Source organism: Eucalyptus grandis, chromosome 5 (assembly GCF_016545825.1).
Source record: "Eucalyptus grandis isolate ANBG69807.140 chromosome 5, ASM1654582v1, whole genome shotgun sequence".
Lineage (NCBI taxonomy): Eukaryota > Viridiplantae > Streptophyta > Magnoliopsida > Myrtales > Myrtaceae > Eucalyptus > Eucalyptus grandis.
The window spans coordinates 6,512,763-6,540,358 of NC_052616.1; the positions used below are offsets into that span (position 1 = coordinate 6,512,763).

A 27,596-nucleotide genomic window follows, 5' to 3' on the forward strand; every position below is an offset into this window, starting at 1 on the left:
GAAGAAATGTCTAACCAAGGTTTCGAATCGTCCCTACCTTAGGGACATGGGATCCGAGTATTCCGGATAATTCGTTAAGCTTCCAAGGAAGACTGAATCGTGCTTTTGAGTCAATAACTATTCACCGGTTTCAATGAACAGGATGAAGATATTGTTAGCGGGAACGGTCGTGAATCTTTCAGACCATGCAGCGATTTCCGAACATCCAAAATATATTTCGGCTTATGGAGTTCAGGCTCTTTACTCCTGATCTCAGATAGCTTCTGTTTTTCAGCTTAATGAGATGTAGACCCGAGAAGATGACGCACCAAGAAGATGGCCCAGAAGAAGTAAGAGAAAAATAAAAAGAGAGGTAAGTCTTGCAAGTAGCGACATGAAATGTGAAGATAACCCTGAGTAGCATTCGTTTCTAAAACGTACTTATCAATCAGATTTATAAGTGAAAGTACCGTAACTCGTCAAACCTTACTGTCATTTTCTCCCCCATCAATTCAAGTGTTATCGCAGAAGAGGCAGATGCTGTTTTAGCAATTTGATGCCGTCATGACATGCTCTCTGTTTCTTGTTTGATGTCTCAGATTCTGGGTACTTTGATAAGAAACGATGGAGTTGAGATCATTGTATTGGTCGCAAGCGAGGATAAGAAGAGAGATCTGCACCTCGATCACAGGAGGATTATAACTTCGAAAAGAAGGTTGACGTGCATAATTTCATGTTAACTAATTGATTTCTCAGTCAATCACAAAAATCTAAATCGCCAGATTGGTGCAGATGGGGACCGATCGATCTGACAGCTAACATCAAAGGTGAATACTTAAAACAACATACTTGTGCCGGTCACCGTGCAATGGGCCCATCATCGAATATGCACAAGATTACTCATTACAAATTCGTGGATTCATAATGACAGTTCACTCTAGCTAATGACCCTAGATCACGTCAGCTCTCAACGGATCAATCCGACTATGTCAAGGCTCAAGAGCCGTCGCGTGTCCACATATTTCGTCATACGAATGAGAGTAGGTATAGCACAGTTTTCAGCAGATACAATTATGCGCGAGTTGAAACTGTCGAGGCCCCTATTTCGACTTATCAACGTCGCCATGATGCAGCAGAAAATCAATGAAACTTTGGACCTAGATGAGGATGATGATGAAGAAGCTGATAAGAACCAACAACGAGCCCTAGCAATCGATTGCCCTGGCACTTCTAGTGGGAGGATTAGATATGTACGCAAGGAAAATGGTCGATGTGGATCGAGCACAAGGGGGGCTCGCCTCCGGGGGGGATCATCGCATATCAGCACCCATATAATTGGTGCATGCGAGGGCGCTACGTCGTCAACTGGTACATCATGCCGTGTGTGGACAGTGCAATTTAGGGGCACTCGAGGACAATGAAGAGTGCCGCAACGAATGGAGGGAAAGAGGGGGGGGAGTTGGCTTCATTTCCTGGTTGACTAAGGACGGGCCTCAACCTCCTCCCCTGGCATATTTTGTAGAGAAGCAGTGAGCAGAAAGTAGTAAAAGAAGGAATAAGTGAGGCATTGAGTGGTATTGGGTACTCTTTGGAGTGGCTTCCTCTTTGCCCACGCCCGTTCAAGCGTAGAATGATTAGGAATCTGTCGATCGCATGTCTTGTTCTACCGCCACACGCGCCCGGGTATGGATGAGGTTTAGGAATCGGTTGGTGTACTCAGTACAAGCACGTTATTTTAGGTTGTCTTTGCCTATGATTTGGTACGGAACAATCCCTACGAGACCAGATTTTCCATGAACTGCGGAATTAATAAAAATTTGTCGTGCGTCACGTTTAGATTGCGAGGTTACTTCATTGTTTAGGCTTCCAAATTTGAAAGTTCTTTCCCTACACGTGAAAATCTACTCAAGAAATGATGTATGCCTTGCGGAAACTCGCGCAAGATTCCAAATGCTTCGTGTTTTGCCACTTCTCATTATTCAAGAAAAGCTTAAGAGGTGTTCACACGTGTAAGACCTCGAGGACAATGTGATCTAACAATAAAACAGCTTGGGGATCCCTGTTCACATCTCAAATCATGCAAAAACCACCATCATTTGCCATCAAAGGCAGAGGAAAATAGAGTGGCCATTGTGGATCCAGCCTTCGATATGGAATTTGACTCTTGAGGTTTGCCGGTTCAAATTCAGTATGATGAGACAGGAAACAACGAAGAAATAAAGGAGCACAAGCAAGCAAAGGCGGAGGCGAGGAGCGCAAAGATGCCAATTGCCAATGGGCCACCAAGGCTCTATGCAGATAGAAAATACTCTAGACCTAGTGATGGCAAAACCCACTCTGACATGCACATCCCTTTTTATCAACCTGGACCTTGAACTGTTGCAATCGCCATCCTCCACCTATCCTTTATGCATGTATAGTAATAATTTCATGTTGACAACAACCGATCGAGGAGATACATCAGCCATCACCTCTCTCTCTCTCACGCGCGCGCGCGCGCACACACAGTTATCGTATGAATTCCCAAACACCACAAGCTATTGTTGTATGCGTGACTCCTCGGCCGGGATGCACCTGCCGACGTTACTAGAAAGTCACTGCGTTCCACCCTCGGAGCTATCAGTTCCATAATTGTGCAATCGCTGAGGATAGACAACCCTGCAGCATCTGCTGGAAGCTGCAACGATAGTTGACAGTTGCCACGACATAGTCAAGAAGTAAATTTTTTTCACTCGCATACGCAATCATGGCAACAAAGTTCGGCAGGTTTTCATCATAATGCCAGAGACCAAATTTGATACAGTCGACCACAACAAACTGATTGAAGGCTCAAACATAATCCTCCAGCAGATGACAGATGTTTCCAAATTGCTCCCTATTGATGAATGGATGCTACAGGCTGCAGATGATGGCTCGACCTAATATCACTCAAAGCTACTCACAAGAATTGCTGGTAACTCCTGAAACTGGGTTTCCTCGTCATTAAAAAATATAAAAATAAAATAAAAATTAAAGAGAGAGAGACGTGGTATTACAGGTAGCCCCAATAACATGGATAGGATAGAGGACCCTCGGTACACTTGGTGAGAGCACTGACAACAACGTTTTCTGTGTGCCCTTTTCAGCATGCCTCAGGGTCGTGTAGGTTTACCAACCAGTTGGTCGGGACACTGCAACACGGAGATGGACACTGCAATCCAATTTGTGAGACAACAGGCGCAGGCTGAGATGGATATCACTCTCGTGAAATTGCAAATATGCATCAAGAACTTCTTCACAGTGAATATCACCAGGCAGCTTTTCACTATCACAGTCTAATGATAGTCTCCTGTAGAGTTTATTTTAGTATGATATCACAGCCACTCTGTGAACTAGCTCGTTTTCTCCTTCTTTTCTTTTTCTATTTTCTAAATCACGTCCAACAGCACCGATAGGATGAAGATCTGCATAAGGTCACCTGTAATTAGGCAATGAACTCTCAGTGGACTACATTAAACACGCGCAAAGATAGTTTTAGAGATAAACTGACCAACAACTTCAACTACTAAGGCTGATAGTGCTAGAGATGCATTGACTGCTCTAAAAATTAACTTACACAAAGATATGGCAACTCATTTGTCGTCTTGTATATCATGGCTTGTCTAAAAACCCACTTAGAATTCATCGCATCAGTATATAAACCAGCCTTTGTGCCTTTAACATTGCTCTCTCGGTCACTATCCAAAACAACAGCTGTAGTTTTTAACCCGAATATGTCATTTGGAGAAAAATCCAAGGAGAAAAACAACTACAAAGACTCTTTCTTCCCTTAAGAAGAGAAGAATATATGAGGTTGCCTTTCTCTTCTGCCATCATTGCCCCGGAAAGAAAGTGTCGAGCAGCCAAGTTCAGACCTTCTCTCTCTCTCTCCCTCTCTCTCTCTCTCTCTCTCTCTCATACACACACAAACACACAGAGATAGCCTGCCACGTCAGCACATGAGCTCTCCTTTTAAGAGCTTGTATTCCAAGATTGATTCCGTTCACCATACCATCTCAATTCATTCGAAAAAAGAAGAAGAAAAAAACATCTGCTCTGGAACATATCTAGTGAAAAAATGTGTTCTAACAATGAAGAAATGATGCCTTCCCATTCCTTCTTCTCTTTTGACAAAAGGCGACGACCGAGAAGATCAAGAATCCAAGTTCACAGGTTAGCAAGGTATGCTTCAAGTATAATTATGTCATTTCTTCTTATTCCGTTTTCTCATAGTAGTGTTGAATCTTCGTCTTGAACCCACACCATCTGTGATTTTTTTATTAGTCCAGTACTCAAATCTCCCTCTACTGGTTATCACGGAAACTTATTTGTTTAAGCCCTTTCATCAGGTGGAGAGGTGAGCAAAATGTGGAGAAGGACATGGAACTACAGAACTGGAAGCTGTACTTTGAGAACCGAACTATCATTGAAGAGAATGAGAAGCTGAGGAAGAAAGCTAATCTTCTCCATCAGGAGAACTTGGCCTTATTGTTGGAATTCCAGAAAAAGTTCCCTCATCAACATCGCAACCCACCAGTTGATTGCACAGGTGCAATTGAGGGCTGATATTGAAGGATGCACTCTGCTATGATAATTAAGCTTGTTAGAGGCTGATAAAACGAAGAATATGATATACAGCAAGCGTGAGTTAGTGTACTTCTTTAAGGTAGATGTGTTATCCAGTCATTGCCGTATGTATGAACCCCTCCCCTTATGCTGGATGCTGCCCCCTAAACTTATAGTCTAATCTTAGAGATGGACTTTCACCATGGTCAGAAACTATGCAGCTTGATGTGCAGGCAACTGAGTTCATTGCAGTTTTAATCCGGGGTAATCATGAAATCTTTCGGTTATTTTTTTTAGTTCATAGATAAAAATTTTCCATTGAGAAGATATTACGAAAGTTCAAGAATTGCTGCTATCTCCTAAATTCAGACTCAAATCAATTTAATCAGCTGAATAATCAGCCTCAGGAAAATATTCTGATATAGTATCATTCAGCAATTACATCAGTGATCATATATTAATCTTTACTATCTTTGTCTACTTTCTGCTTCTCTACTCATGGCTTTCAGTCAGAAGGTCGGCAATCATGAAAATGCAAGCTTGTAACAAGCAATATGAATGGAGAGAACACTCTAGAAGGAATTTCAATGTGTGCTAATTTGACAAACGATGCTTCAAAACCCCATAAAAGGAGAGTACTAGCATACAAGATCAATTGCCATGTAGGTACGTTCCTGATTCCGATGATGCATGACATTATCTGATAAAATGGAAGCTGCTAGTGATAAATATATTATAAGAAACCCAGATACCAATTGTTCCTACTTTGAGAACAGCTAAAGATAATGTTGATTTCTGAAAGCAAATTTTGTGAAAAAGATTTTGGCTCAGAAATGTTGGTTCTATTTTTGACATGCAAGTGATTTTTGCTGTCGGAGATCTTTCCATTAGTCACCTCAGTTCAAAATTCATAATTTTCCCAATCGTATCTCGAAAGATTTTCCTGCTTTAAACCACATGGGGTCATAAGAACACCCAAAAGCCTTACATTACTAGAGTCCTGTAATAATGGATAAAAATATTCAGGCATCCTCCCCACCAAAAGCCTTATCTTAGTAGAGTTCTATGACACGTAGCAATGAATTCACATATTGATGGAAATGCTCCCTAAATGAAAGGTCTGGCCAGAGATTATGCCCGTACAGCAAGAACAGACCAGGGGCTTGTGGATGTGCCTTAGTGAAACAAATATATGCTAATTACCTATCTCATTTAAATTAAGCATTGCAAATCCATGCATTGGACAAAAGGTAGGATGGGAAATAAAATCACTTCAGGAATTTTCAGCAGTGTGCCAAATTTCTTCAATTTACTTCAGTCACTTTAATTGGAGCACATACCCGCAGAAAGTCAACACAATGCTATTATTGCAAGAGCATAATATTCTCATCTCCCCACCATCCTCAAAGTTAGCGTAACAAATTTTTCCAGCACTGCATTTATGAGGAACAAGACACGTGGGGCACATGGCTGAATTTCTCGCAGTTTTATTTCTCTGAAAACATTTGACTAGGATGAACAAAATCATTACAGCATCAGCCAGATTATGATATGTTAAGCAAGGTAATCATATGAGACAATGAAGAAGAAATTAGCTGGCTTGGATTTATTAACAAGGTAAAAGCAAAACATATTTCCAGCTTTACATAGATGTCATGTTACAAGCTGAACCTGATCAACCTATTGGGAAATGGATTTTTCTTTGAAAAGAAACTGGTAAGTCCCCAGATGAGGCAAACAGGTGATAAATCCACACTCCAGAGATGCATTTGAAAGAGGCCTAATGGAAAGCTACCAATCGATTGATTTATACAAACTTATCAGAGACTGAATTAATTTCACTCTTATGTACATATACATCATACAAATCAACCCAAGGAAATCTCAAAGGCTCCAGCTTTTCCAGCATCTCATGATTAATTCTGTATCAATGTAATCCGCCAAGGACTATGAAATTTGACCTTCATGAGTGAGATGGCTCCTAGCATCGAGAAAATTCGTGGTAATTCCTGCCAAAGAAGGGTCATCATATCTATCCTTTATAGAAGATCTAAGATGCTAAATAAGAATTCAGAGTTAGAATCTAATTATTTATCAGGAAAAGTTTAGAAATCTACTTAGCAGGAATGGACCCCACAAACGGTCTCATCCAGTAGAGTTACGGAATATAGGCAGAAGACCGCAGAAGACCACATTAGGCACATATAGAATGTGAGGGTACCATGAAAGCTTCACAATTTTCCACGGCGTTCCTCTGATGCTCTGTATATGCGGAATGCTGCAAAACACATTGTTGCATTTCCTATCACAGTCAGCGCTGCTTGAAGAGCCACCAATACCTGTAGAAAATAGAGACACCTTATACTCAGTAATGACATAAATGTTTAGACAACTCTCATTCAAACTGAGATAATACCTCCAGGGATTCAGAGTTGTAAAAGAAATGCCATGTGCATGCACAAAATGCTCCACCAAGCAACGGTACCTAAAATCAACACAGCAAAAGATAGTTCAATTACATGGTAAATACAGATGAAATAAGAAACCAGATTATTGCAGAATAAGATATTTTGCAGAAGAGGAGATGATATTGTATAGCCAGTATCCAAGCAAGTTGACTGACTGTTAAGTAGATTATTCAAGAATCTCAAATTCGATCAAGGAACAAAATGATGTAGATATACTAAAGATGTTCATTAACAAATACCATTAAGAAGTACAATGACCCCGTGGTATAGACACATAGATTAGAAGCTCAACATGGAAAAAGAAAAATAAGAGAACGGGTGGAAAAGTAAATCAGATTTTGATAGCTACAAAGAACAAGCTTAACAAAAATGAAAAAAAGAAGCAAGTTCCTTGATATAGATAGGATTTTTTATACCTTTCTTGTCTCGTGTTCATAGCCCTGAGACAAAATCTGTATAGCGTGTGGTTGCTACAATAAGGACCACATCTCATGACACTTTTAGCAACCAGTTGAACTTGGCTCATGAAAATTCGTCTAAGTTTGTATTAACAGAGGGTCTTTCAGTAGACAAACCGCAAAAGACAGTCCTGCACAGGGTATCAAAGTCACTCACCATACCCCAGGAAAGACCTTTCCAGGACTCGTATCCAGACACTTCTCCATATTGCCACACCAATGCCATAGCTGTGATCCTAGAGACAGATCGAACGAAATATCAGCGATTCTATTAACTGGAACACGAAAGCGACTAATTTCAAACAACACATAATTGAAATAATAAAAGCAAGGCAACAAGTTTGTCCACATAAACAGACTGTAATCAGTTCAGTTAAGTTGCATTTTCTTCATATCTCCTGTAAATACTAAGGATCAACAGCAATGATGACAAAGCATTCAATTCCAAGATTAGGCAAACGATACAACTTAGAATAATTATAAGAACATCGTGTTTCGAAATCACGGGCTTTCAAAATTCTCTCCTTTCCTTCGCCTAAGAGGGGCAGAAGCATGTCGCAATTGCACAGTGCACGATCGAAGACAATTTCGACATTCTCTACAATCATGCCGAGCCGCTGCCTCCGAAAGCCCAAAGCTTGGGCCGAGCCGCCTCTATTCACGGCACTCGCTTCCAAGTTCTAATGCTGGCCAAGAGCTCGTCATGCCAATTTCAAAAGCCAGAAGCCAGAAAATCTTACTAAAACAAAGCCTACTCGAGCAGCTCCGAACTCGGCACAAACGCACGACCAAAATCGGCACAGTACAAGCCGATGCAACGTACCATTCGACGACGCTGGAGACGTGGACGACCCAGGTAGGCAAGGACAGCGCGTTGGCGGGCTCGGCGAGCTGGAGGGAAGGACCGACGAGCGCGGCCGTCTCGGCGGCGGCCGACGCGGGCCCCGCCAGCGACAGGGCCAAGCAGCAGCAGCAGCAGCAGCCGGCGGGGGCGGCTACTCCGAGCAGGCTCGCCGCCGCGGCGCGGCCGGCGAGCCTCGCGCGGTGGCCCCGGGAGGGCTCGGGGAGGGGGCGGTCCTGGCGAGGAGGCGAAGAGGCGAGGAATGCGGCGGAGCGGGGAGGGACGAGAGGGCGGCGGGGCGGAGAGAAGGTAGGCGGGCGAGAGCGAGAGGAGCAGCGATTGGTTTCGCCATCATCGCTTCGGGAAGACGGAGAAGAGAGTGCGGGGAAGTACTCTAGTTCTGGGGACTTTGGGAACTGTACGGCTGTTTTTTTTTTTTAAATACGGTTAAAATGTTTTTATTTTCTCAAACAAAAATCCAAAGTGATTATTTTAAATAAGAGCATAAAAATGATTGTTATTATTTCAAATTAGGACATTATCTTGCCAATCACCAATTAGCTAAATTTTCGATCGATCGGCGGCGTTTTTGTCCAAATCTTTTTTTTTTCTTTTCTTTTCTTTTTCGATGTAAGCTGATAGTCACTGGCAAAGGCTAGTGAGGGTTGGCGACCCTTGTTAGCCTTTGGGAAGGGTCGGCAAGGTCTTTGAAATCCTCGCTAGCTGGAGCAAGGCCATCTTCGCCGCATCTAGCGAGGGTTATTCTCGCTTAGGGTGAGCAGACCATCGTTGGCAACAGGTGAGGGCGACCTTGTTGATGGCTACGAGAGTTGGCCTCCCTAAGGTGAAGCCACCCTCGCCAGATTGGGTGAGGGTAACCCTCCCGTCCTCTGTAAGCATCGTTGGTGGTTGGTCGACCATTGATCAAGAAGGAAGAAGAACACAGAAAATAGAAAAGAAAAGGGCAAATAATGAAAATACTTTTGATCATCGGAAAGTCATGCCTTTATTTGAGAAAGTGATGTCATTTCAAGCCCTTATTTGAAATAAAATTCATTTTGGGTTCTTCTTTAAAAAAATGAGGACACTTTAGATCATTTTGTGGAATTTTCCCTTTCTTTTATAAGTATACTAGATATTTAAAAATTTGTGATGAAAATGTAATTGATTAGTAAATCTTTCAAAAAATGAATTGGTGCAATCAAACATTTTCATTAACTTCATTCAATTCGACTAACAAAAATTGATGAGGTGGATTTTTTTAAAAATTTATTTTCACTATCTTCTATGGTGCTACTGTGAGTAAAATGATGTCATTTTGGTTCAAATGTGAGTTTTTAATACAAATTTTATTTATAGTATATTAAAAAGTAGGAAAATTTTTAAAAATAAATCAAAAAAGGAAAAGAAGGGTGAAGAAAATTGCACAGCACATCGCTACCCCACTTTCGTTGAGAAGGGCCGCCAATGGTGAGGCAAGCCCCACTTGCAATGGGTGAGGGTTGTCGACCTTTGGTTGGGGCCAAACAAACCCCACCAACCATTCCCACTCATGGGCGACAGCGATGGCAAGGACAGTCTTGATATTTTTCTTTTTTTGTATTTTTGTAAGTTTGCTTATTTTTATATAATTTTAAAAAATATTTGTTTTAAAAATCAAATTTAAACAAAGCAATCTAGTTTTTGTCTTATATTTTATGTTTTAATCACGTTACCATCACATAAGAGAAATAAAATAATAAAAAAAGAGACATTAGCATTTTTCATTAATATTGGTAACAAAGTTGGAAGAAAATATATAAATCTTATTCTAACAAATATTCCATGTCCATAATGTGCGTGCTGGTCTTGGCAACATATCATTTTGGATACTAATAAGTCATCACGGTTTTGTTCTAGTATCCTCACGGTTTAGGGGCAAAGGCACGTCCACACGTATACCCACCATTAGAGTTGCGTAGCCTCTCTTAAGGTTTTGTTTCATCTGCCTATAGGCTGAGAATGCGTATATACATTAGAGTACACCCCTTAAGGCCTTATAAGCTGTAACGCGTATGTATAGTTAGAGCTCCCCCTATAAAGCGATGTGGAACGAGAGATAGCCTTGGCTGAAGCGATGTGGGATAGGAGATAACCTTGCCCGCGTATTGCTAATGCAATCTTAGTCCATCCCTTCATACTGACCCGGGTCTGGATCTAGGTTGTCACATTGATAAATTCCCTCAACAAAAGAACGCCCATAAACCTAGCCCATGCCACAACTGCCATTCTAGCACTTTCATGGTATATATTAATTTTTCCATTCGTGTTCAACATCAATATTAGTAATGAATAAGTTGCTGTCACAAAAACTTGAGCCAACTACATGATAAACATGATGAGTTTGGTGCGCACCCACCTCGTTAAGGCTACGCCACTTATAAGAATTATAATTACAGTATACTCTTGCGAATACCACAATTATAATTCTTATAAGCGGCATATTTCTAGGGAGGAGGATGTGCACCAAATTCACCATATGGTTGGCTCAAGTTTTTGTGGCAACAACTCATTCCTTGCTAATATTGATGTTGAACACGAATGGAAAAATTGATATATAAAAGTGCTGGAATGGCAGTTGTGACGTGGGCTGGATTCATGGATGTTCTTTCGTTGAGGGAATTTATCTACTTCATATGGAAAATGTGTTGCCAAGACCAGCACGTGCATTATGGACATAGACTATTCCACGTAAGCAAGGATCGCCGCCCTCTGTATGTCTTTCTCCTATGCGCAAGCTCTAAAAGTCGATGAGATTGCCATCCAAGCCTGCAAACTGGAGGATCAAAGTCGAATATGGTGAGCATTTTCCAAGGAAGATCTGCTTCGCTGGCCGGTCGCCCTTCTCCGAGCCTAGAACATGACAAGGGAGAAGGCCATCAAAGACGTCATCGCAGTCTGTACACCATAGGAAAAAAGGAAAGGTCGCTCCTCATATATCTGCACGCATCATCAGAAATGCGGGCTGTGGGAATTCTTTGATCAAAGAGGGACGCGACAAAAGCATGACTTTTAATTCGCTACAGAATTATTCCTCGGATACAGTCACATTCAGAATGATAATATAGAAGAAAACCTGTCATGAAAAGGAATTGACAAAGAAAAAATTCTAGATTTCTCCACAAGCTAACTTGACCCCCCCTGTTTTCAGGGGGTGGTTTACGCTGTCGGCACTCAAATGCGAAAAGGGCTAGTGTAGTCGAGCCTAAAAATAAGGAGACCTCAAGCATATAGTTTGAATGAACACACAAATTACTAAAGTATTAGCTTTTAGTGTGGCCCGCAAAAGGAAAGAACTTTTAACTGATCATACTCTACATTCTTCATGAACCAATATAGAAGTTAGCTCCCATTTGCTATGAGACGAGCGACATTAATTTACCAAAAAGGATAAAAATAAAGTTCCGTTGACAAAGGATATTTTCACTTACGGAGATAGCTGGAGGCACAGCCACAAGTGGATCTTGGAAGAATCTGTTTGCTAGAGCAAGCGCGAGAAGGCTGCTCTGCATTCCTGCAAACGATACTTGCTATTAAGCGGGAGAAAAAAGAAAACCCTCTTCTTATGATGGATGGATAGAGGAGGCACCTGTCTCAAAGGATAGTGTTCTTTGCAATGCTTTCACAACAGGAGCCTTCTGGAAGAAGAAGTATCCAATGACGAATGCAGACAGATGAAATGCAATTATGAGTAACAAGATAGAGAGCGGTGGCAAAAGTGGTCGTATGGCATTACAGATCCAAGGGAAGAACCTGAAAGCAAACTATGAGATATTAAACTACTGAAACTCCCTAGCAAATTATGTAGCAAAGGCGAGAGTTTAACCTATTCAGAAGCAACCCTGCAGTGATGGGTGCGACAGCAATCTGCAAAATGCTGGAAACCATTCCTTTCACATCGACAGGCAACCTTTTGCCAATGAGAAGAAGTGACAACAAAGGGGTCACAAAAACAGCCGTAGCGGTAGATAATGATGTCATGACAATACTCAGAGGAGCCATTGATGGGTCAGTCAGAAATGTAGCATAATTAGAAAGCTGAGCCCCGCTCACACAAGACACCAGCATAATCCCAGCACCTAAAGTTTAGGTTCAGAGAAAGTCAATCACCAATTTACTGGCTTTAGAGAAGGAAGGGAGACTAGTACTCACCAATGGACGTTGGAGCGAAAACATTGTTACGGACATGATGCCAAAGAAAAAACCAAGAAGAGGCTTCACAATGTACTGGCCGAGATAGCCAGCAAAAATAGCAGCTGGTCTCCTAAACGCTTCGAGAAAGTCCTTCTCGCTGGAATTAACCCTCACAGCAAACATCAGAAACCTGAGTGCAGGTGCATAGTATCTGAAAGCAGATTCGATAGAACCCATTAAGAATCGAGATACAAATTTATAGCCCAGAAACGTATCTGGAGAAGATCTAGCAACCTAATGGTGAACCAAGTGAAGGACGGCGGATATATAAGGGTCAGCAACGTACCCGCGAGAGCGACATGAGGCACAAAACAATTTGATTTCTTTAAGACCTCCACGATAGAAAACTGCTCCCTAGGCACAGATGGCTGAGAAAAAAGACGACGGTTTTCTCATCTGCCTCAGAAGAACTACATAACAGAAGATCTAGTATGGAACGGGCCAGTGCACATTGCTGCAATATGAGACACATTTAGAGAACTGAATGCACCTGGATCGATTCAGCCGGCGACTCCCGGCCTGGCTCTGGCTCTGGCTCGAGAGGCTCCGAGAAATCCCCTGACCTGCACTTGCTGGAGCCGTGGATTGGATCCGCAAGCGCGTTGAGATCAAACTCATGGCTTCGCCCCTTGAGAGGATTTCAGGAACCGCCGATGGCGAGCGCGAGCGAGAAGAAGAAACCTTAAAACTTCCGGAGAGGTCGTGGGTTCGGCCTTTGGGGTCCACTTCGTTCGGCGGTTGGTGCCGTCGCGGCCTACTTATGGGAGTGACGTCCTCTTTTTTAACCGTTTTTTTTTTTTTTTTAATTATTTGACCAACCTGCAGTTTCTTCTTCGGAATTTTTTTTTGAAAGTATGTTCGATTTTGCTTTTCCCATCATTATCAAATAGACTCCTTTCCTTTCGAAACTTATAATTACCATTTTTCATTTGTTTTGATGTATCTCAAGTTGCATCTTCCGCACGTACTTCATTTCCCAAATTGTCTCATTTTATCTTTCAAACTATTCTCACCCAAAAAAATAAAAAACTTCCAACATCCACCTGCACTCTCTCAAGGCCCAAGAGGCTTGCTCGATCCGACACATCCACTACCAATAAGGGTGTGTGAAAGAATCAGGAAGCATTGGAAACCAGACGGGAGCGGCCTAGAACCAGCAATTCTTATGGGGATCGATCTTGTTCTCGATTCTAATTTACGAGGATTGGCGAGTATTGATCTGGTTCTTGTTCTCGGCATGGAACCACCTCCTTGGACCAATATATATACATATTTAAAATAAAAAAAATTCCAACTCAATCATTTGATGTAGTTTTTCGACCAATATATAATATTTGACATTATTGACTAATTTTGTCTCATAGGTGCGTAATAGAATTAACTCCCTTACTTTTTGTTCATTCTAAAGATTTATTTAATTGCTTCCTTAGTCAAAACAAAATAAACAAACAAAGAGGATGGATGAGACCAACCAAATGGTGATGTCCATAAATGTTGCAGCACTTTGTTATCATGACACGCCAAAGTTGGCGAAAGGCTCAACGACTGGTTGGTGCTCTTAAATGAGGCTGGCTAGCACCAAACTAGATTACTAGTAGCCAAATTTGACCTCGTCAAGTGACCTCACACAACTCTTAACAAAGTTTCACTAGAGAAGATGAATAGTCCCTCCGAGTAGGGGTAAATGGTTCCAAGTTCCTTACAAAATCCGCTTAGAACCTGAAATCTACCCTTGGATATAAGGTTATCATTTTTTGGAACCTGAAACTTATCAATCGAAACCTAAAACCTGGAACTTACATTGTCACAAGTTTTAGAGTGGGTTTCAAGGTCTAACAGGTTTTATTTTTATTTTTAGTTAAACAAAACGAAAATGAACACAATAATAATAAACAAGCTTGTCATTCATTAAAGATAATACAAAATGAACAAAACTATCAATAGAAAAAAAAAAGAAAAAAGAATTCTTGGTAAGGAATTCAACTAGATAGAAGTAGGGAAGTAACTGATTGCTAAGGGTATCTCACATAACTCATATCAAAGGCTTTCAGAAACATTCGCAATGAGCACAATCTGATCAATCGAAAAGGACTTTTGAAAGGATCGTAATATAGATTTGGTCATGGGCCTATACAAATGGATTGTTGCTTTGAGGCCAATAAATAAACATTTGTCACTATCTTCATCGGGTTTATAGGGGTTGAGGAAAACCGACGACGACGAGGAGACGAGAGATGGAGGATGGAATGGGATGATGGCTGGCTAGAGATTGCAGTCGGCGCATGATGTTCAGACTCGAGTAAAAGGCCTCTCTGTCCTTCTCTCTCCCTCAAATTGATGGTCACACCCAAATAATAGAACCTCTCTGTCCATCTCCCCCAATGATAACACCCCAAAAATTGATGTTCAGACCCGAATAGTACGACCTCTCTATCTCTCTCTGTCGCTCTCTCTCCCCCAGAATTGAACTGCTCTCTATCTCTCTCTGTCGCTCTCTCTCCCCCAGAATTGAACTGCTCTCCTCCCCCTCCCTCTCTCAATCTCTCTCTACCTCCCTCCCTCCCTCCCTCCCTCCCTCCCTCCCTCGATGACACAATTTAAAGAAGAAGTTATTATTCTGGTTTGCACTCTTCTGGAGACGAACGCATTCCAATCTTCAATCAACCCTCAGGGTTACGTCGAGGGTAAAGCCATCATATCTGTCAAACACCCTTTAGCATACGAATATTTCTTAATTTGCAATAGCTCATGTTATATTCTCTCATTTAGCGTGATTATGATCACGGCAAGTAATATGATTTTTTAGGCAAGAAATTATTACAAAATTCTCCTTTATCCCTACGGTAATAGCTGAAAAGTTACGGGGTAGAATATGAAATTCAAATTATTTAGAAATAAATCATGAAACCGATGGTTTGTGAATTTTCGATTAATACGCAATTAAGCTAATAAAAATTCACAAACCATCGGTTTCATGATTTATTTCCAAATAAATTGAATTTCATATTTTATCCTGTAACTTTTCAGCTATTACCGTATGGATAAAGGAGAATTTGTAATAATTTCTTGCCTAAAATTCATATTACCCGCCGTGATCAGAACCACGCTAAACGAGAGAATATAACATGAGCCATTGCAGATTAAGAAATATTCGTATGCTAAAGGGCGTTTGGCAGATATGATGGCTTCACCCTCAACGTAATCCCTGGAGGGTTGATTGAAGATTGGAATGCGTTTGTCACCAGAAGAGTGCAGAATAAGAACTTCTTCTTTAAATTATGTCATCGAGGAGGAAGGGAGGTAGAGAGAGATTGAGAGAGGGAGGGAGGGCAGGGGGCAGAGTACTTCAGTTCTGTGGGGAGAGAGAGCGACAGAGAGAGACAGAGAGTTTGTGTACTATTCGGATCTAAACATCAATTTTCGGGGTGTTACTGTGAGGGGATGGACAAAGAGGTCATATTATTCGGGTTTGAACATCAATTTTTGGGGTGTTACTATCGAGGGATGGACCGAGAGGTCCTATTATTCAAGTGTAACCATCAATTTGGGGGAGAGAGAAGGACAGAGAGGCCTATTATTCGACGCGTGTTCGGCTGTGGGTTGTGTTAGGGTGCGGGTCGGTGTACGCTATCACGTGCCTTGCGAGTGACTGGCCTGCTCCGAGAGAGAGAGAAGGAGACCTAGAGCGATGAAGCCGACGAGTCTCCTCTGCCCTGCTTCTTCCATCTTCCTCCTTCATGCGCTGACTGCGATCTCCAGCCAGCCATCATCCCATTCCATGCTCCATCTCTTGTCTCGTCATCGTTGTCGGTTTTCCTCGACCCCTAACCTTAATTTTGTGGCAGCTCCTCAAATATCTGCACGCATCATCAGACATGCAGGCTGCAGGAATTCTTCGATCAAAGAGGGCCGCCACAAAGGCATGACTTTTAATTGGCTACAGAAATATTCCTCGGTTACAGTGGCATTCCGTATGATGATATAGAAGAAAACCTCTCATGAAAAGGAATTGACAAAGAAAAAAAATTCTAAATTGCTCCACAAGCTAACTTGACCTGTTTTCGGGGGTGTTTTATGCTGTTGGCACTCAAATTGTAAAGGCCTAGTGTGGTCGAGCCTAAAAGTAAGAAGATCTCAAGCATATAGTTTAAAGGAACACGCAAATTACTAAAGGATTAGCTGTAGTGTGGCCCGCGAAAGGAAAGAACTTTAACTGATCATACTCTACTTTCTCCAAAAACCAATATAGAAGTTAGCTCCCATTTGCTATGAGACGAGTGACATTAATTTATTAAAAAGGATAAAGGTAAAGTTCTGTTGACAATTAATATTTTCACTTACAGAGATAGCTGGAGGCACAGCCACGAGTGGATGTTGAAAGAATCTATTTCCTAGAGCGAGCGCAAGAAGGCTGCTCTGCATTCCTGCAAACGATGCTTGCTATTAAGCCGGAGAAAAAAGAAAACCCTCTTCTTATGCGGATGGATAAAGGAGGCACCTGTCTCAAAGGATAGTGCTCTCCGCAATGCTTTTACAGCAGGAGCCTTCCGGAAGAAGAAACCGGGAAGGAAGTATCCAATGACGAATGCCGTCAGATGAAATGCAATTACGAGTGACAAGATCGTCAAACCAAATGAAGAAATGATGGAATCGATGTTCATCACAAGAGGTGCTCCAACGCATAGAGCCGTCACAAAGACATAGAGTGGCGGCAAAAGTGGTCGTATGGCATTAGAAATCCAAGGGAAGAACCTAAAAGCAAACTATGAGATATTAAACTACTGAAACTCCCTAGCAAATGTACGTAGCAAAGGCGAGTGTTTAACCTATTCAGAAGCAGCCCTGCAGCGATGGGTGTGACGACAATCTGCAAAATGCTGGAAACCATTCCTTTCACATGGACGGGCAATCTTTTGCCAATGAGAAGAAGTGACAATAAAGGGGTCACAAAAACAGCCGTAGCGGTAGATAATGATGTCATGACAATACTCAGAGGAGCCACTGATGGGTCAGTCAAAGATGTAGCATAATTAGAAAGCTGAGCCGCGCTGACACAAGACAGCAGCATAATCCCAGCACCTCAGGTTCAGGTTCAGAGAAAGTCAATTACCAGTTCACTGGCTTTAGAGAGGAAGGAGACTAGTACTCACCAATGGACGTTGGGAGCGAAACCATTGCTACGGACATCATGCCAAAGAAATAACCAAGAAGAGGCTTCTCAATGAACTGGTTGATAGAGCGAGCAAAAATAGCAGCCGGTCTCCCTAAACGCTTCGAGAAAGTCCCTCTCGCTGGAATTAACCCTCACAGCAAACATCCGAAACCCGAGTGCAGGTGCATAGTACCTGAAAGCAGATTCGATAGAACCCATTAAGAATCGAGATACAAATTTATAGCCCAGAAACGTATCTGGAGAAGATCTAGCAACCTGATGGTGAACCAAGTGAAGGACGGCGGATATATAAGAGCCAGCAACGTACCCGCGAGAACGACATGAGGCACAAAACAATTTGATTTTTTTAAGACCTCCACGATAGAAAACTGCTCCCTAGGCACAGATGGCTGGGGAAAAAAAAAAGACACCGAGCATCTGCTGTAACAGTGGTTTCACATCCGCCTCGAAAGAACTACATAACAGAAGATCCAGGATGGAACGGCCAGTGCACATTGCTGCAATATGAGACACATTTAGAGAACTGAATGAACCTGGATCGATTAAACCGGCGACTCCCGACCTGGCTCTGGCTCTGGCTCGAGAGGCTCCAAGAAATCCCCTGACCTGCACTTGCTGGAGCCGTGGATTGGATCCGCAAGCGCGTCGAGATCAAGCTCATGGCTTCGCGCCTCGAGAGGTTTTCAGGAACCGCCGATGGTGAGCGCGAGCGAGAAGAAGAAACCTTAAAACTTCCGGAGAGGTCGTGGGTTTGGCTTTTGGGGTCCACTTCGTTCGACGGTTGGTGCCGTCGCCGGCCTACTTATAGGAGTGACGTTATCTCTTTTTTAACCGTTTGTTTTTTTAAATTATTTGACCAACCTGTAGATTCTTCTTCGGAAATTTTTTTGAAAGTATCTTCGATTTTGCTTTTCACATCATTATCAAAAAGACTCCTTTCCTCTCGAAACTTATAATTACCATTTTTATTTGTTTTCATGCCTCTTCCACACGTATTTCATTTCCCAAATTGTCTCATTTTATCTTACAAACTATTCTCACCCAAAAAAATAAAAAATAAAAAATCCAACATCCACTCGCACTCTCTCTAGGCCCAAGAGGCTTGCTTGATCCAACACATCCACTACCAATAGGGGTGTGCAAAGAAATCGGGAACCATTGAAAACTGGACAGGATCAGTCTGGAACTGGTGGTTCTCATGAGGATCAATTTGGTTCTCGATTCTAATTTACTAGAATTGGCGAGTATCGATCAAATTCCAATTCCCAGTGTAGAAATACCGATATATATATAAAGAAATTCCAGCTCAATCACTTAATTATTTTGTACTTTTTCGACCAATATATAGTATTTGGCAATATTGACTAATTTTGTCTCTTGGTTGCATAATAGAATTTACCTCCTTACTTTTTGTTCATTCTAATAATTTGTTTACTTGCTTTCTCAGTAAAAAAAAAAGGGTTAATACCCTAAAAAACCCCAAACTGGTACAAATTTACCCCAAACTATTTTTTTTTACCATGAAAAACCCCAAACTGGTAAACCTGTGACAAATTTACCCCGATTGACTATAAAAAACTCTAAACTCGTACATTTATGATAAATTTACCCAAAACTAATTTATTCGACTGTAAAAAACCCTAAACTGGTAAATTTGTGACAAATATACATACGCTAAATTGGATTAATACTACAGAAAAATCACAAAAATTGTAAATTGTGACAAACGGAGCGTAAAATCTAATTGGTATCTTTTGGTTAAGCTGTCACGTGTCATTTAACTTAATAATTTGAGAATAAAATTTAACGAAAGCTAACATAGGGTAAATTTGTCATAAGTGTACCAGTTTGGGGTAAATTTGTCAAAAAGGTATACCAGTTTTGAGGTTTTTGGTGGTCAAAAAAATAGTTTGGGGTAAATTTGTCACAAGTGTACCCAGTTTAGAGTTTTCAAGGTATTTTTTTTTTTTTTGATGACCCGTTTTTCAAGGTATTAATCCTAAAAAAAATATAATCTTATCTTCGACTTTCACTTCCTCGATACACAACTCACCCCCGTGTTTTTCTCTTTCTCTTTCTATATTTCTTACACGCAAGTCTAGAATGTGAATTTTTTTTTCTTTTCAAATTTTATGGATTATTAGAATGGAGTTGAAACAATAAAAATATTAATAAATAGTGGATTAATGTTTTTAGTATAAATTCATTCTAGGCTTATTTATTTATTGATTTGTGAATTTGAATCAATAATCGTAAAAGTGATAAAATATACATTTATATACAACATTACTCAACGTGTCGAATTCTATTTTTTAAAAACGACATGTCGTCATATCATTCGAGTCACGTGTCACATATTGGTATCGATACTACTTAGGTGAGGACAATGTATCAAATAAAAATAGCAATAAAAATAATCATGAAATTTTACATTCGTTTTCTAAAGTTGTCTTGACGATATTTCAAAACTAAAACCACCGCCTACCGGATTTCACATTTCCTGGGCCACCTGAATAAGAGCAATGTAAAGCATCATTCGCCTCTGAAGTAATCACTTATTCGAAAGAAAAAGAACATATAAAAATAAATTACCATAGAGAAACTGGGGAAAGTGTAAAAGCATAAACATGGAAAATTAGTTGAGAGCGAAGGATAATAAACCTCATCTACCAAGTCCCTAAACCTATTGCACTTTTGCCAATTTAGTCCTAAATCTTTCAACTTTGTCAATTAAGTCATAAACATTTCATCAACTTCTAATGCACATGCTAGTCTTAGCAACACATTTTCATATGAAGTAGATAAATTGCCCCAATAAAATAATACCCATAAAGCCGACCCATGCCACAACTGCGATTCTAGGTCTTTCATGTGTTATATGAATTTTCCATCAACATTCAACGTCAATATTAGCAATGAGTAAGTTGCCACTACAAAAATTAAAACAAACCACATGATAAACATAACAACTTTGGTGCAGGTCTACCTCCTCGAGGTTATGCCGCTTATGAGAACTATAACTATAGTATACTCCCACTATACTCGATTACAATTCTCATAAGCATATACTTAAAGAGGCAGACATGGACCAAACCTGTCATATTTATGATATGGTTGGTTTTTATTTTTGTGACAACAATTTATTCATTCTTAACATTGATGTTGAACGCTAAAGGAAAAATTTCAATAACCCATGAAAAAGCTGAAATCGCAGTTATGGCATAAATTACTTTATGGATTGTTGGGACAATTTATTTGCTTCATATGAAAGATGTGTTGCTGTTTCATTACGTGCATTTTAGACATAAAATATTTTTACAATAGAATTTATATATTCTCTTCCAACTTTGATACCGATACGAAATTGCGAACTGGATTGTCTAGTTATGCCTTGAATGCTTATTAGAGATGTTGGAATTCCGTCAATTAAGTTCTTCAAAGAATCTAGGGGTAAGAATACCCAAGTGTCATTACTTTCATATTGCACTCAGTTATTTATCCGTATGTCTTTTGCCTATGCGCAAGCTCGAAAAGTCGATGAGATTGCCATCCAAGCCCGCAAAGTGGAGGAACAAAGACGAAATCATGGTGAAATTTTCCGAGGAAGATCTGCTTCACTGGCCGGTCGCCCTTCCCCGAGCCCAAACCATGACGAGGGAGAAGCCCATCAAGGACATCATCACAGTCTGCACAACATAGGAGAAAAGGAAGGGTCGCTCCTCAAATGTCTGCACGCATCATCAGTAATGCAGGCTGCAGGAATTCTTTGATCAAAGGGACGCGAAAAGCATGACTTTTGTTTGGCTACAGAATTATTCCGCGGACACAGTTGCATTCAGTATGACAAGGAATTGACAAAGGAAAATTTTGTAGATTGCTCCACAAGCTAACTTAACCTCCCCTGTTTTGGGGTGTTTATGCTGTCAGCACTTAAATGCAAAAAGGGCTAGTGTGGTTGAGCCTAAAAATAAGGAGACCTCAAGCATATAGTTTGAATGAACGCACAAATTACTAAAGGATTAGCTTTAGTGTGGCCCGCAAAGGGAAAGAACTTTTAACTGATCATACTCTACTTTCTTCAGGAACCCAATATAGAAGTTAGCTCTCATTTGCTATGAGATGAGTGGCATTAATTTACCAAACAGGATAAAGGTAAAGTTCCGTTGACAATTGATATTTTCACTTACAGAGATAGCTGGAGGCACAGCCACTAGTGGATCTTGAAAGAATCTGTTTGCTAGAGCAGGCGCAAGAAGGCTGCTCTGCATTCCTGCAAACGATACTTGCTATTAAGCGGGAGAAAAAAGAAAAAAGAAAACCCTCTTCTTATGGCGGATGGATAAAGGAGGCACCTGTCTCAAAGGATAGTGTTCTTTGCAATGCTTTTACATCAGGAGCCTTCTGGAAGAAAAAACCAGGAAGGAAGTATCCAATGACGAATGCGGACAGATGAAATGCAATTATGAGTAACAAGATCATCAAACCAAATGAAGACATGATGGAATCGACATTTATTGCAAGAGGTGCTCCAACGCCTAGAGCTGTCACAAAGACGGAGAGCGGCGGCAAAAGTGGTCGTATGGCATTGCAAATCAAGGGAAGAACCTAAAAGCAAACTATGAGATATTAAACTACTGAAACTCCCTAGCAAATGTACGTAGCAAAGGCGAGTGTTTAACCTATTCAGAAGCAGCCCTGCAGTGATGGGTGTGACGACAATCTGCAAAATGCTGGAAACCATTCCTTTCACGTCGACGGGCAATCTTTTGCCAATGAGAAGAAGTGACAATAAAGGGGTCACAAAAACAGCCGTAGCGGTAGATAATGATGTCATGACAATACTCAGAGGAGCCATTGATGGGTCAGTCAGAAATGTAGCATAATTAGAAAGCTGAGCCCCGCTCACACAAGACACCAGCATAATCCCAGCACCTAAAGTTTAGGTTCAGAGAAAGTCAATCACCAATTCACTGGCTTTAGAGAGGGGGGGAGACTAGTACTCACCAATGGACGTTGGGAGCGAAAACATTGTTACGGACATCATGCCAAAGAAATAACCAAGAAGAGGCTTCACAATGTACTGGCCAATATAGCCAGCAAAAATAGCAGCTGGTCTCTTAAACGCCTCGAGAAAGTCCCTCTCGCTGGAATTAACCCCCACAGCAAACATCAAAAACCCGAGTGCAGGTGCATAGTACCTGAAATCAGATTCGATAGAACCCATTAAACATCGAGACATAAATTCATAGCCAAGAAACGTATCAAGAGAAGATTCAGCAACCTGTTGGTGAACCAAGTGAAGGACGGTGGATATATAAGAGCCAGCAACGTACTCGCGAGTACGACATGAGGCAGAAAAGAATTTGAATTCTTTAAGACCTCCACGATAGAAAACTGGTCCCTAGGCACAGATGGCTGAAAAAAAAACAGACGACGGTTTCCACATCTGCCTCAAAGAACCACATAGAGAAGATCCCATATGGAACGGGCCAGTGCACATTGCTGTAATATGAGACACATTTAGAGAACTGAATGCACCTGTATCGATTCAGCCGGCGACTCCCAGCCCGTCTCTGGCTCGAGAGGCTCCGAAATCCCCTGACTTACATTTTCTCGAGCCGTGTCTTCTGCTATGAACTAACAATCACCCCAGAAGAGGATCACGCAACAACCCATAAAACCAACCACCAAGTATTAAAAAAAAAAAGAAAAAAAGAAAACCAGAGCCAACAACTCAAAAACAAGCGAAACAGCTGGTGCTGTCGGAAGCAAAAGAGGCACCTGAACAGACCGGAACCAGCGACGCCGCAAACACTAGGCGACCCCAAAAGAAAAGAATCGAATCAGACCATTGCGTCGTGGACCCAGAAACCAGAGACGAGCATACGACCCGCAAGACCACACAGAAGAACGCCGGAAAAGAGCGCGCTTACCCGAGGCCGAAAGAAGCGAGTTCCGCGGCAGAGTCGGGACCCCATACCGCTTCCGCGCGCGACGCATCCGGGCTGCAGCCGCTGTAGGCGAAGAGCGTGGATTGGGTCCGCAAGCGCGTCGACATCGAGCTCATGGCTTCGTCCCTCGAGAGGTGTTTCGGGAATGCCACGGCGAGCCCGAGCGAGGAAGAAGAAACCGTAAAAGTTTCCGGGAGAGGTCGTGGGTTTGACTTTTGGTCTCCAGTTCCCTCGGCAGTTGGTGCCGTCGCCGGCCTACTTGTAGGAGTAACGCCGTCTCTTTCTTAACCCCCTTTTTCTTAATAATAAAAGCCACCAAAAACCCAAAACATTATCTATTATGATATATTTTATCTTAAAATTTTGGGTTAATACCCTGAAAAACCTCAAGGTACACATGTGATAAATTTACCAAAACTATTTTCTTGATCATGAAAAACCCAAAACTAGTACATTTGTGATAAATTTATTGGTTAACCATAAAAAATTATAAACTTGTACATTTATGTAAATTTACCTTAAACAATTTATTTGACTGCAAAAAAATTTCAAGGTAAATTTGTGACAAATATACCCTTTACTAAATTGGATTAATACCACAAAAAATTAAAAAAATTGTAAGCGTGACAAACGGAGCGTAAAATCCCAAATTGGTATTCTAGTTATCACATGTCATTTAACTCAATAATTTGACGATAAAATTTAATAAAAACCAACAAAGGGTAAATTTGTCACAAACATACCAGTTTTTGGTAAATTTGTCAAGAGTATATCTGAGTTTTGGGTTTTTGTGGTCAAAAAAAAATAATTTGGGATAAATTTGTCACAAGTATACCGGTTTAGAGTTTTTAGGATATTAACCTAAAAAATTTTATAATACAAAAATTCAAACTTATACCTATATGATATATTTAATTAAAATTTATTTTTTTGTGACAATAAAAACCCTAAATTTTTCCATAACACCAAAAAACCCCAAAGTTATTTCTATGTGGCGACTTTACCCCAAAAAATAGTATCACAGAAAAAAAGTTTGGAGTTTTAGTGTTATAAAAGATAAATTTAGAGTAAATATGTCACATATATAAAATTATGAAATTTTTGTATCATAATTTCTTTTAAGGATAAATGCATTTTAATAGGCAAATTTTGAGTTTTTATGTCATAAAAAATCATTTATGGTCAATATGTCACTCTTAGGTAAAATTTGGGATTTTTTTGTGAATTTTTCTCTCTTTAAAAAAAAAAAATATTTGACCAACTTTGTGGATCTTCTTTGATTTTTTTTTTTTTTTTTGAAAGTGTCTTTGATTTTGCTTTTCCATTATCAAATCAATTCCTTTCCTTTGAGAAGCTTATAATTACCATTTTCATTTGTTTTAATGCATTTCAGTTGCATCTTTGGCACTTATATAATTTCCCAAATTGTCTCGTTTTATCTTTCAAATTATTCTTGCCCCCCAAAAAAAAAAATTCCAACATCCATTTGCACTTTCTCCCTCAACTTGAGAACGAGACATCCATTATCAAGTCTTCGTGAAAAATATTAGAAAAGTCATAAAATTATCATAATTATATTAATTCAGTCATAAAGCTGGATTGTGATCGATCTAATTCCCAAGTGGATCCTATGGAACCAATAGGCGGATCCTGGTTCTAATTTTATGGAACTCATTCTTAGTGGACATTCTTGATTTCAAGGTGGGTACCGCTAATCCAAACTATACTCACCTCTAGTCACTACCCTATCTTCATTGAGAAGGGCTGGCAATGGTGAGGTAAGCCCTTGCGATTAGCAAGGGTTGCCAACCCTCATGATAGCCTTATTTTTTTTCTCTCTCTTTTTTTTTTTAAAGTTTGCTATTAAAAAATCAAATTTAGACCAAAAACGATATCGTTTTGTCTTATATTTCATGTTTTAGTAACATTATCATCACCTAAGAGAAAGACAATGATAATAATAATAATAATAATAATAAAGATATACAAGTATTTTCCATAAACAAGTTGACTTGAGTTAACGGAAAAAATCGATGGCATTAATTTAATAAGTTTTAGGATATAATTGCACTTTCATTACAAATTTATCTGACAATTCATCCTACATGGCACTTTAGATTATATTTTAAATACGACGTGGCTTTCCATATGAAATTGGAGTCCAATGTCGTAAATTCTTCTAGGCTTCTTTTTTTGGGATGATTGACTCTCTCTCTCATAGTCCGGTGACTTCGATGACGCAGGCACGGTCGTTCCCCGTCATCCATTGTCACTTTGTTATCTATACATGCGCTTGCTTTGAGAGCCCGAGATTGGCAGGGGATACTCGTTCTTTCGAGTTAGGGCTCTTCACCAACGGATGTACGAACCCTCTCCCTCACTTATCTTTGAGAACCCCAATTTTGATTTTCAGAATTTTGACCCAATTTCAGCGTTGGATTCTTCACCAACTTTTTTTAATTCTAAGTTTAAAGTTCTTCAATTAGATCTATAAGTAATACTTAAGTATTCTTAGCCCTAGATTCTTTGAAAAATTTTATTGACGAAATTCAATTTTCGACAAAATATCGGTATCAAAGTTGGAAGAGACTATATATATCATATTCTAAAAAATATTTCATGTCCACAATGTGCCGATCTTAGCAACACATTTTTCATATGAAGCAAATAAATCGCCCCAATAAAAAGAATACCGTAAAGCCAACCCATGCCACAACTATGATTCCGGGCCTTTCATGGTTATATGAATTTTTCCATCGGTGTTCAACATAAATATTAGCAATAAATAAGTAACTACCACAAAAATTAAAAGCAAACCACATGATAAACATAATGGATTTGGTACACATTTGCCTCTATGCTGCTTATGAGAATTATAACTACAATATAATCCTACGATACTACAATTATGATTCTCATAAGCATATTATGAAATACATGAATGAATGAGATACATGAATGAATATTCATTATATTCATCTTATCTAATGTACTTATTGGGGTACATTTGTATTATACTTTCTAAGTACATCTCCCTATACAATGAACGTTCATTTCTCCTATCCAGTACATGTATCATTCGATACATTGATATTAATGATAAGTACATTCTTGTTCTCCTATAAATAGAAGTTTAGTTTTGATGTACAATACAACTATCGAACAACAATCACAATACAGTAAAATATCTGGTTTTTCTACTATCTCTAGTGTTCACTTGCTTTCTCTTCTCAATCTCTTCTCTATTATATATTCGCAACGCAATATTATACAACACGTTATCAGCACGAGGATGTATCGACTTAGTAAGTAAGTTTTGTAAGGTGGGTATTATTTTTATTAATCAACTTATACTTCATTTTCTTCTATCAATTCTTCATTTTTATTTTTCTTGGCCCGAAGCCAAAAATTTCAAATCTAAAAATATCATTATGCTCTTGAAGTAGCGGTGGATATTTAGAAATCCTTTTAATTAATTTAAAGATTTATTTTTGCAATGATTATGGCAAATATTGAAAAGCCCAAATTCCACATCCTCGAAGTGAGTGGAAATAATTATCTATCCTGATGCCTTGACATGGAAATGCACCTCTAAGGACAATGTCTCACTAATATAATTACAGATGATGAAACCTCAAATGAAAGGGATAAAGCAAATGCGCTGATTTTTATTCGCCGTCATTTGCATGAGAGCCTGCAGACTCAATATTTATTCGTTCGAGATTATCATATCTTGTGGGGGAGGTTGAATGATAGGTATGATCATACCAAAACTGTTATCCTCCCTTAAGCACAATATGATTGGCAAAATCTCAGACTACAAGATTTTAAATCAATGTCTGACTATAATTCTGCTTTATTTGATATCGTTTCTCGGCTTGAATTATGCGGTATCAAATTCGCTAATGC

The 27,596-nt window shown here is 40.0% G+C and overlaps 3 protein-coding genes and 2 long non-coding RNA genes across 5 annotated transcripts; 1 reads left to right on the forward strand and 4 right to left on the reverse strand.

Annotated features, from left to right (window-relative positions):
- The first annotated feature begins 3,708 nt into the window (after positions 1 to 3,708).
- On the forward strand, positions 3,709 to 4,918 carry LOC104443745. Its single transcript, XR_725218.3, has 2 exons — positions 3,709 to 4,179; positions 4,347 to 4,918. It is a non-coding gene; the product is annotated as an uncharacterized LOC104443745 (long non-coding RNA).
- Positions 4,919 to 6,143: 1,225 nt separating this feature from the next.
- LOC104443746 lies at positions 6,144 to 12,257 on the reverse strand. The gene is made up of 8 exons (XM_039313242.1): positions 12,196 to 12,257; positions 11,959 to 12,122; positions 11,801 to 11,883; positions 8,313 to 8,746; positions 7,647 to 7,725; positions 6,980 to 7,048; positions 6,785 to 6,902; positions 6,144 to 6,572 (listed from the first exon to the last, which is right to left on the reverse strand). The coding sequence occupies exons 1-7, from the start codon at positions 12,255 to 12,257 to the stop codon at positions 6,795 to 6,797; spliced, it is 999 nt and encodes a 332-aa protein (XP_039169176.1). The 3' UTR covers positions 6,144 to 6,572; positions 6,785 to 6,794.
- Positions 12,258 to 12,285: 28 nt separating this feature from the next.
- Positions 12,286 to 13,259, reverse strand: LOC108960037. Its single transcript, XR_005551541.1, has 4 exons — positions 13,054 to 13,259; positions 12,850 to 12,931; positions 12,522 to 12,714; positions 12,286 to 12,448 (listed from the first exon to the last, which is right to left on the reverse strand). It is a non-coding gene; the product is annotated as an uncharacterized LOC108960037 (long non-coding RNA).
- Positions 13,260 to 15,958: 2,699 nt separating this feature from the next.
- Positions 15,959 to 17,631, reverse strand: LOC104445978 (probable sodium/metabolite cotransporter BASS5, chloroplastic). Its single transcript, XM_018873082.2, has 3 exons — positions 17,390 to 17,631; positions 17,062 to 17,315; positions 15,959 to 16,987 (listed from the first exon to the last, which is right to left on the reverse strand). Exons 1-3 carry the CDS (start codon positions 17,629 to 17,631, stop codon positions 16,830 to 16,832), a joined length of 654 nt encoding a protein of 217 aa, XP_018728627.2. The 3' UTR covers positions 15,959 to 16,829.
- A 3,487-nt stretch (positions 17,632 to 21,118) lies between these two features.
- LOC120293565 (probable sodium/metabolite cotransporter BASS6, chloroplastic) lies at positions 21,119 to 23,803 on the reverse strand. The gene is made up of 8 exons (XM_039313243.1): positions 23,717 to 23,803; positions 23,275 to 23,373; positions 23,018 to 23,151; positions 22,741 to 22,934; positions 22,394 to 22,668; positions 22,089 to 22,341; positions 21,924 to 22,006; positions 21,119 to 21,422 (listed from the first exon to the last, which is right to left on the reverse strand). Exons 1-8 carry the CDS (start codon positions 23,801 to 23,803, stop codon positions 21,351 to 21,353), a joined length of 1,197 nt encoding a protein of 398 aa, XP_039169177.1. The 3' UTR covers positions 21,119 to 21,350.
- Between the last annotated feature and the right edge of the window lie 3,793 nt (positions 23,804 to 27,596).

Coding starts and splice junctions, on each gene's coding strand:
- LOC104443746 (XM_039313242.1), bottom strand. CDS start 12,257: ATGGTTTCCAGCATTTTGCAGATTGCTGTCGCACCCATCACTGCAGGG. Junction 11,884..11,958: donor AACACTATCCTTTGAGACAG/GTGCCTCCTCTA, acceptor TATCGTTTGCAG/GAATGCAGAGCAGCCTTCTC. Junction 8,747..11,800: donor CTGTGCCTCCAGCTATCTCC/GTAAGTGAAAAT, acceptor ACAGCCGTACAG/TTCCCAAAGTCCCCAGAACT.
- LOC104445978 (XM_018873082.2), bottom strand. CDS start 17,631: ATGCTGCTGTCTTGTGTCAGCGCGGCTCAGCTTTCTAATTATGCTACA. Junction 17,316..17,389: donor GCAGGGCTGCTTCTGAATAG/GTTAAACACTCG, acceptor GTTTGCTTTTAG/GTTCTTCCCTTGGATTTCTA. Junction 16,988..17,061: donor AGCACTATCCTTTGAGACAG/GTGCCTCCTTTA, acceptor CATCGTTTGCAG/GAATGCAGAGCAGCCTTCTT.
- LOC120293565 (XM_039313243.1), bottom strand. CDS start 23,803: ATGAGCTCGATGTCGACGCGCTTGCGGACCCAATCCACGCTCTTCGCC. Junction 23,152..23,274: donor CGCCGGCTGAATCGATACAG/GTGCATTCAGTT, acceptor TTTTTTTTTCAG/CCATCTGTGCCTAGGGACCA. Junction 21,423..21,923: donor CTGTGCCTCCAGCTATCTCT/GTAAGTGAAAAT, acceptor TATGTTGTGCAG/ACTGTGATGATGTCCTTGAT.